The 18,583-nt window shown below is 41.1% G+C and overlaps 1 protein-coding gene across 1 annotated transcript in view; it reads left to right on the forward strand.

The window, feature by feature from the left end:
* The window catches only part of tdrd9 (tudor domain containing 9), a 174,151-nt gene extending 157,797 nt beyond the window's left edge, over nt 1-16,354 (forward strand). Inside the window, 6 exon segments of the mRNA XM_068038305.1 lie at nt 312-421; nt 8,186-8,282; nt 8,759-8,897; nt 13,769-13,881; nt 14,829-14,901; nt 16,265-16,354. Coding sequence (XP_067894406.1) covers nt 312-421; nt 8,186-8,282; nt 8,759-8,897; nt 13,769-13,881; nt 14,829-14,901; nt 16,265-16,354 — 622 coding nt within the window.
* The last annotated feature ends 2,229 nt before the right edge of the window (nt 16,355-18,583 follow it).

Genomic DNA, 18,583 nt, shown 5'->3' on the forward strand with positions numbered 1-18,583 from the left:
ACTCAAAATCACTAAAACAGATTATCCAGTGATTATCTCATTCCTGTTTGTGGGATCATCTTCTGTGCAAATTGGCTGTCTCGGATTCCATGTTAAAACAGTGACTGCACTTCAAAATACTTAGGTGATGGATCTTCGAGCAGTGCCTCTTTTAAATGAAAGCTGACTGACTTTAGTGCATTGTTTGGAACTCAGTTGAGCAGAAGCTGTACATGCTTTTTTGAGGGAGGAAAAAAACGGGAAACTGCATTTTTTTATGCAAATGACTTTTTATTCTTCTAAACACTCTTTCACTTTTAATTTTACCATAGGAACATTTGGATTGAGAGAGAGAGTGTAAATTCAGTAGCTCTGAATAATGCTCCTGAAGATATTCACCAGAGGATGCTGGTTGGTGCATCAGTGTCAGTAAATACATCAGGTATTCATTAAGCTACTTCAGACAAGGCAGTCAGGTAGTGGTTACGAGTGTAATCCCTTTTCTGTTGTGGGTGGTCAATTATAATAAACTTACCACTCAGTTCATTGTAGATTGTTAGTCATGTGTATTTAGTAATGTACCTGTGTGTAGGTACATTGAAGTGTTCCTAAGAATGTATATTGAGGCAATTTTGGAAGATGGTTTCATCAGGTGGTTTTACAATATGCTTTTCTCTTGGAATAAGCAATTTTTTAAAATACATGTATCTTTTAGGGATGGCATATTTGAAAAAAATGAAAAACATGTCTGCATAGAAGTAGGATTGTTGAAAGTTTTACGTAATTCAAGCTATATGTGATTTTATTATCCCGCAAAGTCTGCTCTATATGTCGTCGCACTCTAATAAATTGATTGGAAATTTACCACCTGCAGATGTAACCTCCCCTCTTATTAGAGTGAGGATGTTTGTTAAAAAATGTCTAAAAAGGCCCAAATTACAAATAATGTAAATCAAAACTAACAACAGAAATTTCAGCAGAGAAGGAGACCATTTTTTTTTTTAGAGATTCAGCACTGAAACAGGCCCTTCGGCCCACGGAGTCTGTGCCGACCATCAACCACCCATTTATACTAATCCTACACTAATCCCATATTCCTACCACATCCCCACCTGTCCCTATATTTCCCTACCACCTACCTAAACTAGGGGCAATTTATAATGGCCAATTTACCTACCAACAAGTCTTTTGGCTTGTGGGAGGAAACCGGAGCACCCGGAGAAAACCCACGCAGACACGGGGAGAACTTGCAAACTCCACACAGGCAGTACCCAGAATTGAACCCGGGTCGCTGGAGCTGTGAGGCTGCGATGCTAACCACTGCGCCATGACACCTGTGCTGCTGCTAGCTCTGTATCAGAGCTGTCTGTGCTTTCCCATTATCGTTCATCATTTTTCTTTGGACCCAAAATTCTCCGCCTCGCTTAGCTGGTGCAAGTGTGGCAGAGGAGAACCCCGTCTGCTCAAATCCATGCAGATGACCTCATCTCCGATCCTGGGACTGGATCGTCTCCGTAGTCGGGATAAGCTAGCTATGCCGATAATGGCTCATTAGCAGCTTCTCCCCTGAACCACTGAGCAGAATGTTGTAGTGGAATTAGCATGGTGTGCCTAGTGTGTAAGTTCTATAACCAGGCTAAACAGCATATCTGTTAAACCATGAATGTTCACAGATGAATTGAGCTATGAGAGGTTTGCGTGTTACAGTAGAATGCCAATTAGTGGCTTTTTGCTTTACTTTAGCCAGATAGTGATGAAACTTTTTAAAATGTAGATTGGAATTTTATTACACTCCTGATACAGTTGAATAATGTTTCTGGCATGTGCGAGAGAAGCAAGAAATTTCAGGTTACTGACGGTGCATTCATATTAGAGCAAGATTCAATGCTATACTGTTCTATTCGAGTAAGATGAAAGCATATTAAAGTAACATTTTAACTTTGGGGCTGTGTCATATTTGATTCAGTGCTGATGTGGCCAGTATTGAAAGTCACACCAGTGTATCACCATTTTTATTGTTGCAGCACAGTTAACAATCCCTTTTTAGAATATTTTTCTTCTTTTCCCTTATACAGCGCTCTGTTTGACCTCCAAGGGGAGCTAGCGTGTTGCTTTGGCATGGTTCTTTAACCTCTCCTGAGATATTCTAAGTGACATTGGTCTTTTAAAAAGATAACTTCTGTTCTTTTTATCACCTGGCAGCTAAAGCTCTGCAGAAACTTATTTAAATGTTCATCTGTTGTTACATAGTTTCATTGCTGACTAAAATTATTTAGCACAGTGCTCTATGGTAATGCATTAAGCACCTTTGCCTGAAGGCAAAGAGTCTAGTGATTAAAGCAGATGAGCTGAAGGATGAAATAGACACTTGGGAGTATGATATCATAGCTATTACTAAAACATGTCTGAAAGGCAGGAATGACAGCTCAACATTTTTGGTTACAGGGTTTTCTGACGGGATGGGGGAATTTGCCAAAATTAGTCAAAGCAGCAATCACAGCTGTGAGGATCGATGATATGATAGAACGATCATCGTATGAGGCTATATGGGTTGACTGAGGAACAAAAAAGTGGCAATCTAAGAATATACTCCCAACCCCCAAAGAGAGAGAGGAGATAGAAGAGAAAATATGTAGGTGAGCAGCTGAGAAGTGCAGAAACAACAGGGCAGTAATAGGGGTTTTCAACTACCCTAATATTAACTGGGATAAAATCAGTGTAAAAGCTATCGAGGCAGGGACAGGCACCACGGACATTTGACAAAATTATCGACTCAGCCATGGACATGGGAGCAATTAATCTTTACATAGGGCTGAATTTTACCGAACCTCAACGCCGGGAAGGCCCTGCCCCATATTGGCGTGGTGAGGCCTTGTGGCGGCCACCCCACCGCACAGCAACGGCACTGCCATTTAAATATATGAATAAATTTTAAAGAACGAATTAATGAATTACTTGGGCCTGCCAGCTGCCCCGCTCTGATACTGTGGTTGGTGGCCAGCACTCCCGCGCCATTGGATCTCCAACCAGTGATGTAAGGCTCACCGCTTCAAAGGGAAAATAAAATAGTCAGTCACCTACCTAACTTTTTTTATTCGTTCATGGGATGTGTGCGTCACTGGCTAGGCCAGCATTTATTGCCCATCCCTAATTGCCATTGTGACAGTGGTGGTGAGCCACCTTCTTGAACTGCTGCAGTCCATGTGGGGTAGGTACACCGACAGTGCTGTTAGGAAGGGAGTTCCAAGATTTTGACCTAGCGAAATAGTTCCAAGTCAGGATGGCGTGTGGCGTGGAGGGGAACTTGCAGGTGGTGGTGTTCCCATGTATCTGCTGCCCTTGTCGCGGGTCGGGAAATTACTGTCCAAGGAGTCTTGGTGCATTTCTGCAGTGCATCTTGTAGCTGGTAAACACTGCTGCCACTGTGCATCGGTGGTGGAGGGAGTGAATGTTTGTGGATGGGATGCCAATCAAGCGGGCTGATTTGTTCTGGATGATGTCAAGCTTCTTGAGTGTTGTTGGAGCTGCATCCATCCAGGCAAGTGGAGAGTATTCCATCACACTCCTGACATGTGCCTCGTAGATAGTGGACAGGCTTTAGGGAGTCAGGAGGTGAGTTACATGCTGCAGGATTCCTAATCTCTGACCTGCTCTTGCAGTCGCAGTATTTATATGGCTACTCCAGTTCAGTTTCTGTTCAATGGTAACCCCCAGGATGTTAATATTGGGGGATTCAGTGATCATAATGCCATTGAATGTCAAAGGGAGATGGTAAGATCCTCTCTTGTTGGAGATGGTCATTGCCTGGCACTTGTGTGGTGTGAATGTTACTTGCCACTTATCAGCCCAAGCCTGGATATTGTCCAGGTCTTGCTGCATTTCTACACAGACTGCGTCAGTATCTGAGGAGTTGTGACTGCTGCTGAGCATTATGCAATCATCAGCAAACATCCCCACTTCTGACCTTATGATGGAGGGGAGGTCATTGATGAAGCAGCTTAAATGTTTGGGCCTAGGGCACTACCCTGAGGAACTTGTCAGTGGTGTGAAAGTGGAAATATGAAGACTTTTACTTATTCACAGGTGATGCAAAAGAATCTGCAAGGATTTAACTACAGATCACAAAACCTTGAACAACACAGTGCACTTGCTTCATATGGAATAAAAAATTCTGTAATGAATTATATTGCAACATTATGCACAAATTATTCACTACTCAACTCCAAGAAAATGCACTGTCAGCCACATTAAAGATGTTCGACAATATATTTTTGCTTTGTGTCGCTGAAGTGAGGTAAAATTATTTGATCAAGATCTTTTTAAATACCAATGTCCTAATCATTGTAGGCCACTAAAATGCATTTTGCTGCAATAAGTTAACCTCGGTAGTGACTGAAAAATTCAACTACATTTCCACAGTACTAACAACTTAACCGTAACAATACTTAATTATACAGTGGCCACACCAAGACATGGCCCTCTGACTGGAATGCGCTCAACGTATTATTTTTTTCTGCAGAACAGACTGCATGAACTGTGTAGAAAGAATTTGTCTTCAATGTGTAATTGGATTGTATGTTTGAGGGATAACCCCATTCCCTCACCTGCATATCTGAAAAGGAAGCTTGCAGTGCCAGAAGCATCTCAGTCCCTCTGGCTGAGTGATGGTAGATATCTGCAGTGCTCACTGATGCTACCCTCCACACTCCTTCTCTCCCCCACCCCCCCACCGCCGCCTGGGACCAGCAGGCTTCGACACGTGCTCCACGACTTGCGCAGGGTCCCGATCCTTGGGCTGGAAGCTGCTCCTTTACCTTGATGAAGCCGATGTCTTTGGCATATTGTCTGAAGCATTGGCGGCACATGTTTAGGCCGTACGTCCGGATCAGGCTGTGTCAATTTGCACAGACTTGGCTGGAAGGGGGAGGAAGGAAGACAAACAGCGAGATGTGCATTTGAGTGGACGATGGCATTGGGAATCTCAGTCTGATTGGACAGGAATCAACACCACTAGTGCTCCCTTTATGGGGCTTCGAACAAGACATTTAAAATTACCTCAGACACTGGTGTCAGCAAATGGACATGTTGCTGACCCCTGTATCGATGGCGCTGAATTCTTAAAAATGCATGCAGGAGAACTCTTTCAGCCAGTAAGAAACCCAACATCAGATGCAGTAGTTCTGCACTTAATCTTTGGAAATGAAGCTGAGCAAGTGGGAGAGCTTTGGCTGGTAGTGATCATAATTCAGTTAGTTTTAACGTAGTTATGGAGAAGGACAATGTTAGACCAAGAGTAAAAGTTTAAAATTGTGGAAAGTTCAACTTTACTAAATGGACTCTCGAATCTAGACCTCCCTGTTTGTGAAAGAGCATACAGGGTAGGATAAGGCAAAAAAAATGGAAGCTTATGTCAGATACTGAGAAATCAATAGTACAGAATAGAGGAGTATAGAAAGTACGGGCTAAAATTGAAAAGGAAATTAGGAAAGCAAAGTGTGGGCATGAAAAAATATTGACAAGTAAAATCAATAAAACCTTAAGATGTTTCTTGCATATGTAAAGAGCAAGAAAAGGAAAGAATAGGGTCTATTGGAGACCTAAAAGAGAACCTTAATGTGGAGGTAGAAGACATTGGCATGGTTCTTAATGAATACTTTCTGTACACCTTCACAAAAGATGGGGAATGAAGCAGCCATTGTGGTTGAGGAGTGTGAAATATTAGATGGGATAAACATACTGAGAGAGGAAATATTAAGGAGTTTAGCATCTTTGAAAGCAGATCAATTGCTACGCCTGGAAGAATGGTATCCCAGCTGCTAGAAGAATTCGGGCAGGAAATAGCTTAGGCTACGGGCATGTTAACGTTGTACCATTGTTTAATAAGGGAGGAAGTGATAGACCGAGTAGTTACAGGCCAGTCGGCAAAACCTTGGTGATGGGCAAATTATTGCAAAAAATGCCAAGGGACACTTAAAATCATCATTTAAAAAAGCACAAATTAATCTAGGACAGTTGGCATGGATTTGTTAAGGGAAGGTCATGTCTGATTAACTTGATAGAATCTTTTGAGGACATATCAAGGAGGGTCGATGAAGTTAGCACATTTTTTGATGTAGTCTACAGAGATTTTAGCAAGGCTTTTGACCAGATCCTACATGGCAGACTGGTCAAAAAGTAAAAGCTCATGGGGTCCAAGGGAAAGTGGCAAGTTGCATCCAAAATTGGCTCAGTAGCAGGAAATAAAGGGTAATAGTCGATGGATGTTTTATCGTAAAACAGCTCAACTATCTCTGTTTTCACTGTGACTTAGGCAGCAGCATCTTCCTTGTTAAAGAAATGCTCATTTAGTACCTCAGGCATGCTCTCTGCCTCCATGTGTAGATCCCCTTTTTGGTCCGTAATTGGCCCCACTACTTACTACTTTTTTAATATTTATATGCTTATGGAAGACTTTTGGATTCCCTTTTATGGTGGTCTCTTCACATACCCTCTCTCTTTGCCCCTCATTTCTTTCTTCGCTTCCGCTCTGAACTTTCCAAATTCAGCCTGCTTCTCACTTGCATTATCAACCTGACATCAGTCATACGTGCTCTTTTTCTGCTTCATCTGCCTCTCTATCTCTCTCGTCATCAGGGATCTCTGGTTTATGTTGCACTACCTTTCTTCTCATGGGAATGCACATCGAATGTACCGGAACCATCTCCTCTTTAAAGGCAGCCCATTGTTCCACTACAGTTTTGCCCGCCAATCTTTGATTCCGATTTGCCTGGGACAGGTCAGTTCTCAGCCCACTGAAATTGGCCCTCCACCAATTTAGTATTTTTATTTTAAATTGCTCCTCCTCCTTTTCTACAGTTAACTTAAACCTCATGATACTATTAGATATAGATATTTTTACTTATTTTACTCAGATTTGTGCAACTCAAATATGGCTCACGTTCTAAAGGCACAAATGGAGCACAAATCCAACATAAAAGCCTTCAATAAGGAAGCATTTTACAGCTGTCCATTTTAAAAATCTGCAGTTCTCCCTCTTCACCCAATAGTGTAAAGATTTGACTTACAAACCTTTTTTTAAATTGCCTTTGGAAATGCAATCATTTCACGTGTGCTTTCATCATTTATCAATAGCTGGGTAGAATTGATGAGTTTTAATCTATATGGTGCTGCTCGTCGTTAGTTGGGTGGAGGAGACGCCAGGGAACAGGGCAGGTAGCGGCAATGGGATGTAGGAAAGATCAGGAATGGCTGAAGAATTAGGCAGGTGGCAAGGAGGAATGTCTGACTAAAGGAGGAGTTAGACTGTCACCTTTGGAGCAAGAAAAATTAATAGGCAATACTATAGCAGCATCACCTATTGATTTTAATGGAGCAGGACAATATAACATGACCAACTCAAAGCTTTAATATGTAGCATGACAAACTTCATGACACTTTTTATGCCTTGCATATGAAGTGCAATCACTGCCCATATAACCTTATTTCCTATGTCATGATTTTTAAATTGGCCTGCAGCCTTGGCCAATTCCATGACCACACCCAGGATTCCTCCTCCTACCCACTGCCTTTTGGTCTACAGCACTGGCTTGCACTCACCTTTGTAAAATGTGGGCTGTGGTCCTCAGCAGCCTCCACAACATTTTGCCACCCATGCACTCCCATCCAAAAGAGGAAAAAAATTCAAGAAAAACCAAAGTGTGACTAAAATAAAACAGATGTTCCTCCCACCACACTGTTAAACTAATGAACAGCTTTTGTTACTGACTGTTTTTGTCTGATTACTGATAGTTCTTTTAACCCAGTTTTTCCACCAAGTTTGAGGTCAGTGTGAAAAGTGCACTCACCGCATCTTTTATTACCAGAGTAATATTTCCACTTCTCACATTGTCCAAATAGATGAATTGTCCAAATGCCCGGGCTGATGCTGATTTCTGTCTTGCTCTTTTTACAGCAAACAGAAGAAAGAATTGAATTGTTTTAATCAGCTAGATTGGAACCGGAGCCCTAGAGTTTTTTTTTTAAATGGTTACTGCACCACAATAGACCTTCTAAAACCATCTTTGTGTTTGGATTCCTAATAGCTATCATTTTTTGTAATGTGTTATGAAGAAAACAGTGTATTTATTTATAATGGCAATAAATTTTTTTAAATCATAATGTTAGCATTTAACAAATTTGCCTATTTTGTCAATATCTGATACTGCAGGCTCAACTATAATTGTGAGGGAAACTACTTTGATGCCAAATATTCATGGACTTCCAGCTCTCATCTGTATGATATTTGCTCCAGTCGTGGAACTGAGGTACATATGAAAATGTGCAAGAGGATTGCTGTATTAAAGCTTTATATTTTTCTCTTTTTTTGAGTTTCTTTTCTGTCACCTGACCTCATACACTCTTCCTTCAACCAGAATGGTGAACTGAGCCGCTTCTCTAATACAACTGTTTGCATTGTGTTTGATGACTGGCTATGTGAAGATGCAATTTTTTTGCATTTTAAATATTAAAGTTAAAATTTCACAATGGTCGGTATATATTCTTGCTCTTTGAGGTGCAGATCTTTGCTGAATCTGAACAAATGGGGTGAGGTGAGAGGACTGCTCCAAGATTATTATTGGTTATTCTCTTTATCAGCCACAATGAAGTCTGAGAGAGTAGCATACTGGTTATAATTTGGGGGTGGGGGTGGTTGGCAGTAGGGTGGTTATGGCTGCTGTATTTTGGAAATAAAGTTCTTTGGTTAATTTTTCCTATGTTTGACCATTATATGTTTCTGCAGGACTGACCGACTGAGAAAATGTTACACTGGTGCTCTGTGTGGCTTAGGGTGGAATCCAACAACCAATGCCCCTCTATTGGAAGAACACGATTTGGAAGTTGTATTTGACGTACATTTTGATGTAAATGATATTTTGGAGGTAGTGTAGCATTACTTTCTGATCTGCTAAGAAACTTAACTATTACGACCAGGTGAGAAAGGTGTCTAGAGGTCTCTTTCAGCCTTCACCTGGACTTATTGTAACAGGATTTAATTTTTAAACGCACTGTGTTTTGAGCCCCCACTTTGGTGAATCCTTGTTCACTGCTTTCCAATTATAAGGCAAAGAAATGAGCACAAACAGGCCTTCTTGGGTTTAAAGAAGAAAAGTGAAATTTATTAAAACTTAAACTCTAATTTGGTTAACGCCTACGAATACACGCCATGCCCCACACTAGCGTGCATACGCGATATGCACATGCAAATAGAGACAGAAGAGAGCGGAAGAATAATAGTGGAGAGGTTTGAGGCAATCTCTGAAGAGGGGTGTTTACTGTGCTTCGAGCTCGCTGTAGTCCATGATTGTAAGTAGGCTTCCTTTTTGTTGGGGCCCTTGTTCACTGTCGGAGACTTTTCTCTCTTGGGGGTTCCATATGTCTTCAGTGGTTTCTGAAGCTGGTGAGAGCGACATGAGAGCAGACAGGAGAGAGGTCTTTTCAGTCCAGGAGCAAACAGCAACATGTTCAAATTCAAAAGAACTCCAACAGCCAGTTAGTCCTGTGACTAAACTGGTCTGACTACATCTTCTGTGCACTGGTTCCTTTGTTCCAACACTGTCTGCTAGTATGTAAATAAGGTCTTTCTGGCGAGGGGCCTGGCAATTCCTTGTGATAGGCCCTCTTTTCTGCCCACCAACAATGTTAGGTTTTAATGTTCAAGTGGCAAAATATGTGTCTCATTCTTGACAGGTGAGAGCCTGCATGACGCTATGTTCTCCGTCTGAATGCCAATGAATGTGTTTTTAAACTTTGTTATTTGGAGGACAGACCCATCCCTACTGGATACCTCGACTTTAATTTACATTATATTTGTAGCCAGTTGTGTAGTTAAAGTGTACATGACATGCATTTGAATATGAGTGCACACAATCTAAAGATTTGAAATTTCCAGCTATTTCTTTTACCTTGGTATGCATTTCGAAATTCAAATTGCTGCTGCAACTATGAAGGATAATTGTAATTTATTCATGATACAGCAGCCATATAGTTAGCAAGGATACTAAGTTTGTTGGCACTTTCCTATTGTAAACATCAGTAGATCTCAAAAAGTTAAAATAGTATTTGATATGTCGTCACTTTTTAATTGAAGTAACACTGAAATATTTTTGACATACTAAACACAAGGGAAAGTGTATTTTGATTAGGTGAAAGGCTACAGATGCTGCTGATAGATGATCTAAAGATGTAAATTGTAATTTTTCATTTGGCAATGGGTTCATGTATAGCTTAATAAAGTAATGATGGCCATAGAAAAGGGAGAATATATTTTAATGCACATATAGGCAGGGATAGGCACTGACATGTTGCACCATGGACATTTGACAAAATTATTGACTCAGCCACAGACATGGGGACAATTAATCTGTATATAAAGTGTTTTGCCACACTAATGGCCATCAAAACACAGTCTGATTTAAAACACATTTCTCCCTATGAATAAAGTAGCTAAGAATACAAACATAAATTGAGGGCAGCATAACTGTATTAGCTAGCTAGCGAGCAAAATAGTATGCTATGCCTATGCAAATTACTTTCTGTTGACAGACTAGAGCAAGCTACACCATGTCACAGGGTGGTAGATGGACCTGATCGGATGACCTCTGTGGATTCACATTGTGTCAGGAGTGCAAATTCATCCAATAAACCATGAACTCAAAGAGAGGATTGTTGTTGTGGCCATTGAGGTAATACAGTAGCAATTTCAGCAATAGGAAGACAGACCATTTCTCACATTGCTATTGTCACAAGACAGTTTAACCTATGGTGGTCAATGCTTGTGCAACTTCTCCATCTGGTTGTAATATTTATCTGAAGACAGGGCAGCCAACAAAAGTGCAGTGATCTCGAAATCAGGAGAATTTTATAGGATAGAGCAGATAGTACTTCAGAAGAGTCATGTAAAGCAGAGGTGCGGACTAGGACAGGAAGGGACAGAGAGATCAACGGTAGGTAGCCAAGACTAGTTTATTCATCTTGACAGGCTGTTAAACTAGGGCCTGGATTCAAAAATACAGAAACAACAACATCTCTCATGGACAAAATGCCATTTACTCACCAAAGCTAGTGACAAAATTAGGAAAACACAATTGCAAATAAAGAGCACCCTTCAGTTCCTCCAATAAAGCGATTCTCTTAAATTCACTTATGCTTATATCTCAGTCTCTCACTGTTGATTCTGATTCATCTTTAACAAGATAATTAACAAAAAGCTTTTCTTTGTTGAGTGGTTGTTACTGCATGTATTAATCAGTTACACGATATTTAGTCACTATCTGTAAGAATATACTCCAGACAAACCAATTTATGTCGAAGCCAAATCTCTTACCTGTTAGCAAAGGTGCACTTTTAACACGTAATATAATGATATGATGCAGACAACTTTCAAATGACATTGGCCACTCAGATTATCTGCCCTCAAACTGGATTGTAAATGATGCACATTGCAGTTACTGATCTTTGACATATTTGTAAAACTTGTCGTTTAATCCAGTTCACAGCAAAAAAAATCAGTTAATGACGGTTTCTGACTGGTCATTGAAACATAATAAATTTTTACTATCTCTTCCCTGACACTTTCTGAAACTGCAAATGCAACATGGGTTTTGCTGAGGAGTCATGGATGGTTCATCATAGTTTAACGATTATAAAGGCTGTCCGTTACATTGTATTTACTGACTATTGTTATGGGTCAGCAGCATCCTGTTTTTGCTAATATTGCTCAGACCCATTCCACAGTACTCTTGTGTTCATGAGGAACTTAGTGTGCTGACTTCTGACGTTTCCTTGATTTTTTAGCATGTTTTCCCCTCAATATAAGTTCTGGAACAATGTGATTCCAATGGATAGCAGCGGGATTGCAACATTTATATAGAAGTAAAAGTCCAGCAACTTTCAACATGTCATCGAGTTTGTGTCCCAAGTGAAAGTAATGCATTCCAGAGCGTAGAAATCGAGACATTCCTTCAAGTAACTCTTGTCATTTTAAAATGAGTTTACGTACACAAGCCTTTAAACTTGTGTTTTAAAATAACGTAGCTGCTAGGTTATTTTAAAACACAAGGTTTAAGGCTTGGAGCAGCTGTGTCCAACCTTTTCACATGGGGGGGCCACATTACAATTTTTGTCTTGCATAGGGGGCCGGTGAGACGATTTCAGGAAGATAAAGGCATTAAACATTTATGTTAATGCTAATCAAAGCAGCAACAAATGTGCATTTTCATGAAGAAGCTTTAAATGAGAAGATTGATTGATTGATTTAATTTCTTGTCACTGTGTTGGACACTGATTTAGTGCGATACCTGGCATTTTTTGCTTGCACAAGTTGTCACTGTCTGCCCGCACACTTGTAGTGATTTGGAGTTTTCCAGATAGATGTCCATCTGTCAGGAGTGATCTTGATCGCTTTCTCTTCCTCCTTTCTCTCCCTCTCTCTCTCTGCTCCCTCTCTTGTTGTTGTCTCCCCACCCACCCCCTGCCCCCAGCTCTTTGTATTGTCCTCGCGCGCCGTGTCTTCCCCTCACACACACACACACACTCTTTCGCTCTCTGTTGTCCCCGCTCTCTCTTGCTCTGTCGTCCCTGCTTGCTCTCTCTGTCTCTGTCTCTCTCTGTGGTGTACCTCTGCCCTCACTCTGTCGCCCCTCTTTCTCTCTATTGTTCCCCCTCTGTGTCCTCCTCTTTCTGTTCCCCCCTTGCTCTCACTCTCTGTTCCCTAACCCCCCCCCCAGCACTTTCTGTTCCCCTCCCCCCTTCCCTTCCCCTCTCTCCTTCCCTTCCCCTCTCTCTTGCTGTCTGTTCCCGTCTCTCTCTGCCCCCCGATTTTTACCTCCCTCTCTCTCTCTGACCGTTGCCGAGGGCGGAAACAGTGGTTTCTGAATGTCAGGCAGTTTCTTGGTTTTCCAGCGGGCCTTTAAAAGAAAGTTGGAACCCGCCGGATAAGCTGTCCAAAGTTCAGAAGCTGCTGTTCTGCTCTGAGCAATAGTCAGCTGTGAAATGGACAGTGTGATTTTTTTTTAAAAAAGCCATTCTGGTTGGAAAGAAGCAGCCAATGGGAAACTTCGCATCCCTGAAATTATCAGTCACGGGCCTCAAAATGTTTTTACCATGGACACTTTGCCGACCCCTGCATATAGGTAATGCCATGTGCACAATGCCTTGAGGTGTGTCTGTCATTAATTCTGTTTTGTTCTGTGTAATGGTGCATTGCATTGTAGGAAAAACAATTTGCTAATTTGCATTGATTGCTGGCATACAAAATTCTGGAGGGGCATTGTGAAGGAAATGGAATTTGATTTCTTGAACACTAAGGCTACTTCTACATGATGTAGAAAGGCGATTTTACAAGAGTATTTCCAAATTTAATCACAAAAAAGGATTGTTTGCCATAAGAGCTTAACTCCACAGTGAAATCACAAGTGAACTCTGGGGTCCAAGAACCAGTTTGGGATGATTCATGTGGGCACAAACATCTTGATATGTGGCACAGCTGTTGAATTACTGAACATTCTTGCGTTAAACACTTTATGATAAGTTTCTGTTCTTTAAGAAGCTGACAGCTACTCCATAACAATATTCATATTTCTTAAAGTTACAGATCAATAAATTGGTCAGTTTTAGGTGTTTTTCTCAAGTTTCTATTTGGTAAAATAGAATGAAATTTTGCCAACTTAGCTGTGCCTTTGATAGTGTTTAGTAAAATCTTTGTAACCTTGAAAATGCTGATAAGTGCTGTTACAACTCTTGTGTTCTCCAGATCAATCTGCTGCGGAGCACTATAAACAAGTTAGTTTGTGAAGGACTACTGCGTTCAGGAAGCCATGAGAAAATACGTAGACTGCAAAACGAAGCTCAACAGCAACTGTTAGAGTAAGGCTGGTGGGAAGGCTATTTTATGTGCTGGTAATACCCAGGTAACCTATTGATTATGTCGTCATAAGACAAGAAGGTGATCTGCTGTAGTACTGAGCATTTGCAAACTGGATAAAACATTTGAGTCACGTTAAGAGAATTCAAGTTTAACATTTGTACATTATAAACAGTTTCAATAGGGGAGGTGAGAGAAGGCGGGATATGGAAAAGGAGACTAACAGAGGGGACTGAGTGAAAGGATTGTGGAACAGAAGAAACTTTAGGATGGAGGAATAGGGGGAATGGAGTATGAAGAAGGGCCAAAGAGGATAATTGATGATTGCTCTCATAGTGGTGTCACGTTGTTGGGGTTGATCAGTATGCAGTTTTTCTTTTAGCAGGAAGGGCAGTGGTACACTATTCTGCTTTCATCAAGGGTTGGTTCACTAGAATCCTTTCTTCCAAAGAGGTAATGGATTTAGTAACATTTTCATAACCTAGTTCTGATGCTGTGTACGTAATCCTTCAGTTGGCTAGCTTTTGAAGTATGTTCCTGGTTCTTTGTTGAAAGCGAAGTTTTCTTCATGTGGCATCATCGGTTGGGTTTGCTACTTTCTGGGGAATTTATTTTTACTTCAGTACTTGATTTCTGATCATTTGGCTCCAGTGGGTTTGTGAAGAGTATCTTCTATGGTTTTCTTTGCTGACGGTCAGTGTTTAATGTTGGTGCTGTGTTCCCTTGCCAAAGGGAACATTCTTTATAAGGGCTGGTACTGTGTGGCAAGTACCATGAATTTTGCAATGAATGGTTCTGCATTCCAGAGGACATGCAATAGGGCAGTCATGTAATTTTAGGTAACATCTTGCTATTACTAATGTTATGTTTACAACATCACTTACTGGTGCTGTACCAATGGAATGGAGAATTAAATTCTGACAGGCTCTTAATTTTGGTCTGTTTACAGCATATTTATTGGAAAGAAACCTCGAGAAAGTATTAAGTCACAATACTGTGAAAGACCATACCAGTGGAATCAGGTAGATATTCATTTTTGTGCTTGCAACATAATCCTAAAATGCCGCTGCATCACAACCTGCAAAAGCTTGTTAGCATTTTTCACATCACAGTTGTGAAGGTATTCCTATTTAAAACTTAACCATAACTGATTATTTTGTTGCCTTTCTAGGTTCCTAGTTGCCAGTCTTGGCTGAGTTGTCTGAGGCAGTTAAAGAAATGCATGATTCCTTTCCACTGGGTGGGAGGGGAAAATCACCTTTCTTGGTGCTGGAGTGGATGCTATTTGCTGTCCATGGCGAACTCTGGTTCCACTGAGAACAGAAATTATTATACGCCCTTTGTCTTTTACCATGACATAATGCCTTTAGGAAAGGAGGAAAGTAAAGGGAAGAAAATGTAAACTACAACAAAATTCATCCTCCCAAAACGAAGACGAAGGAGGCAGCCAGCCAGTCTTCAGATCCCAATTCTCAGCCTCAGCTTCAGCATACCTCAGGCCTCCTGGCCACAGTGCTGTAGACCCACATTGGGAAAGGCATTTATCCATTGAATTATTGGAAGGGTTTCATTCCATATTTTGAAGTTCTTGTGTTACACTTCATTCATACTACACTAAGCTTCTTCACTGAAAGGATAGGAATATGAAGCAGCCTGGATGCTCATCTTTAATAATGTGTCACTCAAGTTATATAATTTGGTAGCTGTCACAGGCATGTCGTAATGCGTTAAGAATGGGATACCGAAGATACTTTTGTTATTTTTGTTTCCAGTGTAGTGGGCAAAGGAAATAGGGTTGGTGATTCATAATGCCAGGTTTTTGCCCCTTTTGCATGTTTCACATGTTTTTTGGGGCATGTCTCATGTTGGAAAGCAATTAATTTTAAGTTCAGTGCAATATTCCTCCTACGTAATCTTGTGATTCCACTTTTGGGGTGGCATGGCCGCCCTTTCAGGTTGGAGAATCTGTAAAGGGCCCACCTGCAACTCCCTGTAATAAGTACATTTAAAAATTGTGAGATTTAACCTGGAAAATCATAGATTTTAGGAAATTACAGAAGTTAATTTTACAGAAATGTCCTGTTGCTCCATGCACTCTTTTAAACTTGAGTTAAGTTGCTCTGAAAGGTATACGAATACAATGTAATTGAAGAAACTGAGGTAAAATGAGGCTGTCATTGACTTTCAAAATGGTTTGAATTTTTTCAAGGTAGAATAAACAGTTTAAGTCATGGAGCTTCTTCATGTTAGTCTGAATAGAAATAATGTCCTGTAATTATAATTAAAACACAATCAGAATGGACCAGGAAGAATGTGGAGTTGGAGAAAAAGAGACAAGGTGGCTCAATAAATATGTATCTTGTATGTCTGTGTTTGTTTCTTTAGGTGGATCCAGGACTTCTCTTGAACCAGTATAGGGAAGAAAACAAAACGGTTCTGTACCAACTGCATTCCTTAGTACTGCTGAATCCTTAGACCATCAAATTAAAGATGTGGCAGTGCTCAACATTACTGAGATAGAAAGGAAAGGATGAAACCAGTTAAATCCAAAAAAAAAACATTTGTTAATTTTCAGCTGAACACATCCTGTTTTGGAAGATACTATTATAGCGGATGGAACAAAAATGCCCATTTAAAAAAAAAATGATACTCCAGTTACTTAAGTTCTAGGTTGTAAGATAGTTGAAGGACAAATTATATCTTTAAAACTAGCAATGCGTACAAAGCGCAAGTATAGTTTCATACAGCAGCTAGCTTGAATTTGTCTTTCACTTTTGTTGCAAACTAATGCATGAAGATTTGTTAGCCCATAAGTGGGTACTGAAGACAGTTGCATGCTAATTAAGGCTAAAAATTATTACACTGGCAAAAGGTGTGAAAATACTGTTGACTTTATTGCTAAGCATTTATATCTTTGATTTCTGGGTTGCATTGTCCAAAGAGTGGGCAATGTTCCATCAGATTGCTGCATGAAGTACACAAGAAATTTCTTGCTCATTGTAGCATTATTTTGTTTAAAGTTGTTAATAAAGCATGTTTTTGAGCACCATATATCATGTGTGTGAATTTAAAATGTTTTTGAAGTGTCTTGCTAGAAATACCTAACTATAAACTGCAGTTCACAATGTGTCTGTGCTCAGGAATCTACCAAGTGACATTGTGCTGTGGGTTTCAGAGCACTTGCAGCAATACAAGTATAAGTGTGCAAGCTTGAACGCCATCACTAAGGTGAAATCATAATTATTAGTTTCATTTTCTGTCTGCAGATTGGTCCAACATACTGAGAGATACAGTGGTGAGTTATAGATCGATCCAGAATTTCCCCAGCAATTGCCTTAGTAAGTTGGTGAACAGAGGGCAGGTTTTCTGTCATAGGACTGAAAAGTATAGACCTTTTGGTTGTCTAAATGGCATTGACAAAAGCCCCTCTTTCAGCACCCCTTGGGCACTAAAAGTACACCGTATGAAAAAACGGAGAAAATCAAGATACCTGGGTGTTTTTTCACCACTCACCACTGTTTTATTAAATTATTAGTCTGTACTCTGTCCCCAAGTCCCTTCAAGAAAGGCCTGTTTGTTTAAAAAGAAATTCTGTTCCAACCAGTTTCAATGATGATTCCAGTTTTGCCAGGAGAATGCAGACTGCCCATCTTCTTTGGCCTCCTTATCTCGAGAGACAATGGGTAAGCGCCTAGAGGTGGTCAGTGGTGTGTGGAGCAGTGTCTGGAGTGGCTATAAAGGCCAATTCTAGAGTGACAGGCTCTTCCACTGGTGCTGCAGAAAAACTTGTTTGTCGGGGCTGTTACACAGTTGGCTCTCCCCTTGCGCTTCTGTCTTTTTTCCTGCCAACTGCTACGGCTCTTCGACTCGCCACACTTTAGCCCCACCTTTATGGCTGTCCGCCAGCTCTGGCTAACGCTGGCAACTGACTCCCACGACTTGTGATCAATGTCACAGGATTTCATGTCGCGTTTGCAGACATCTTTAAAGCGGAGACATGGATGGCCGGTGGGTCTGATACCAGTGGCGAGCTCGCTGTCCAATGTATCTTTGGGGATCCTGCCATCTTCCATGCGGCTCACATGGCCAAGCCATCTCAAGCGCCGTTGACTCAGTAGTGTGTATAAGCTGGGGATGTTGGCTGCCTCGAGGACTTCTGTGTTGGAGATACGGTCCTGCCACCTGACCGCAAGTATTCTCCAGAGGCAGCGAAGATGGAATGAATTGAGACGTCGCTCTTGGCTGACGTACGTTGCCCAGGCCTCGCTGCCATGGAGCAAGGTACTGAGGACACAGGCTTGATACACTCGGACTTTTGTGTTCCGTGTCAGTGCGCCATTTTCCCACACTCTCTTGGCCAGTCTGGACATCGCAGTGGAAGCCTTTCCCATGCGCTTGTTGATTTCTGCATCTAGAGACAGGTTACTGGTGATAGTTGAGCCTAGGTAGGTGAACTCTTGAACCACTTCCAGAGCATGGTCACCAATATTGATGGATGGAGCATTTCTGACGTCCTGTCCCATGATGTTCGTTTTCTTGAGGCTGATGGTTGGGCCAAATTCGTTGCAGGCAGCCGCAAACCTGTCGATGAGACTCTGCAGACATTCTTCAGTGTGAGATGTTAAAGCAGCATCGTCAGCAAAGAGGAATTCCCTGATTAGGACTTTCCGTACTTTGGACTTCGCTCTTAGACGGGCAAGGTTG

Source organism: Heterodontus francisci, chromosome 9 (genome assembly GCF_036365525.1).
Source record: "Heterodontus francisci isolate sHetFra1 chromosome 9, sHetFra1.hap1, whole genome shotgun sequence".
Taxonomy (NCBI): Eukaryota; Metazoa; Chordata; class Chondrichthyes; order Heterodontiformes; family Heterodontidae; genus Heterodontus; species Heterodontus francisci.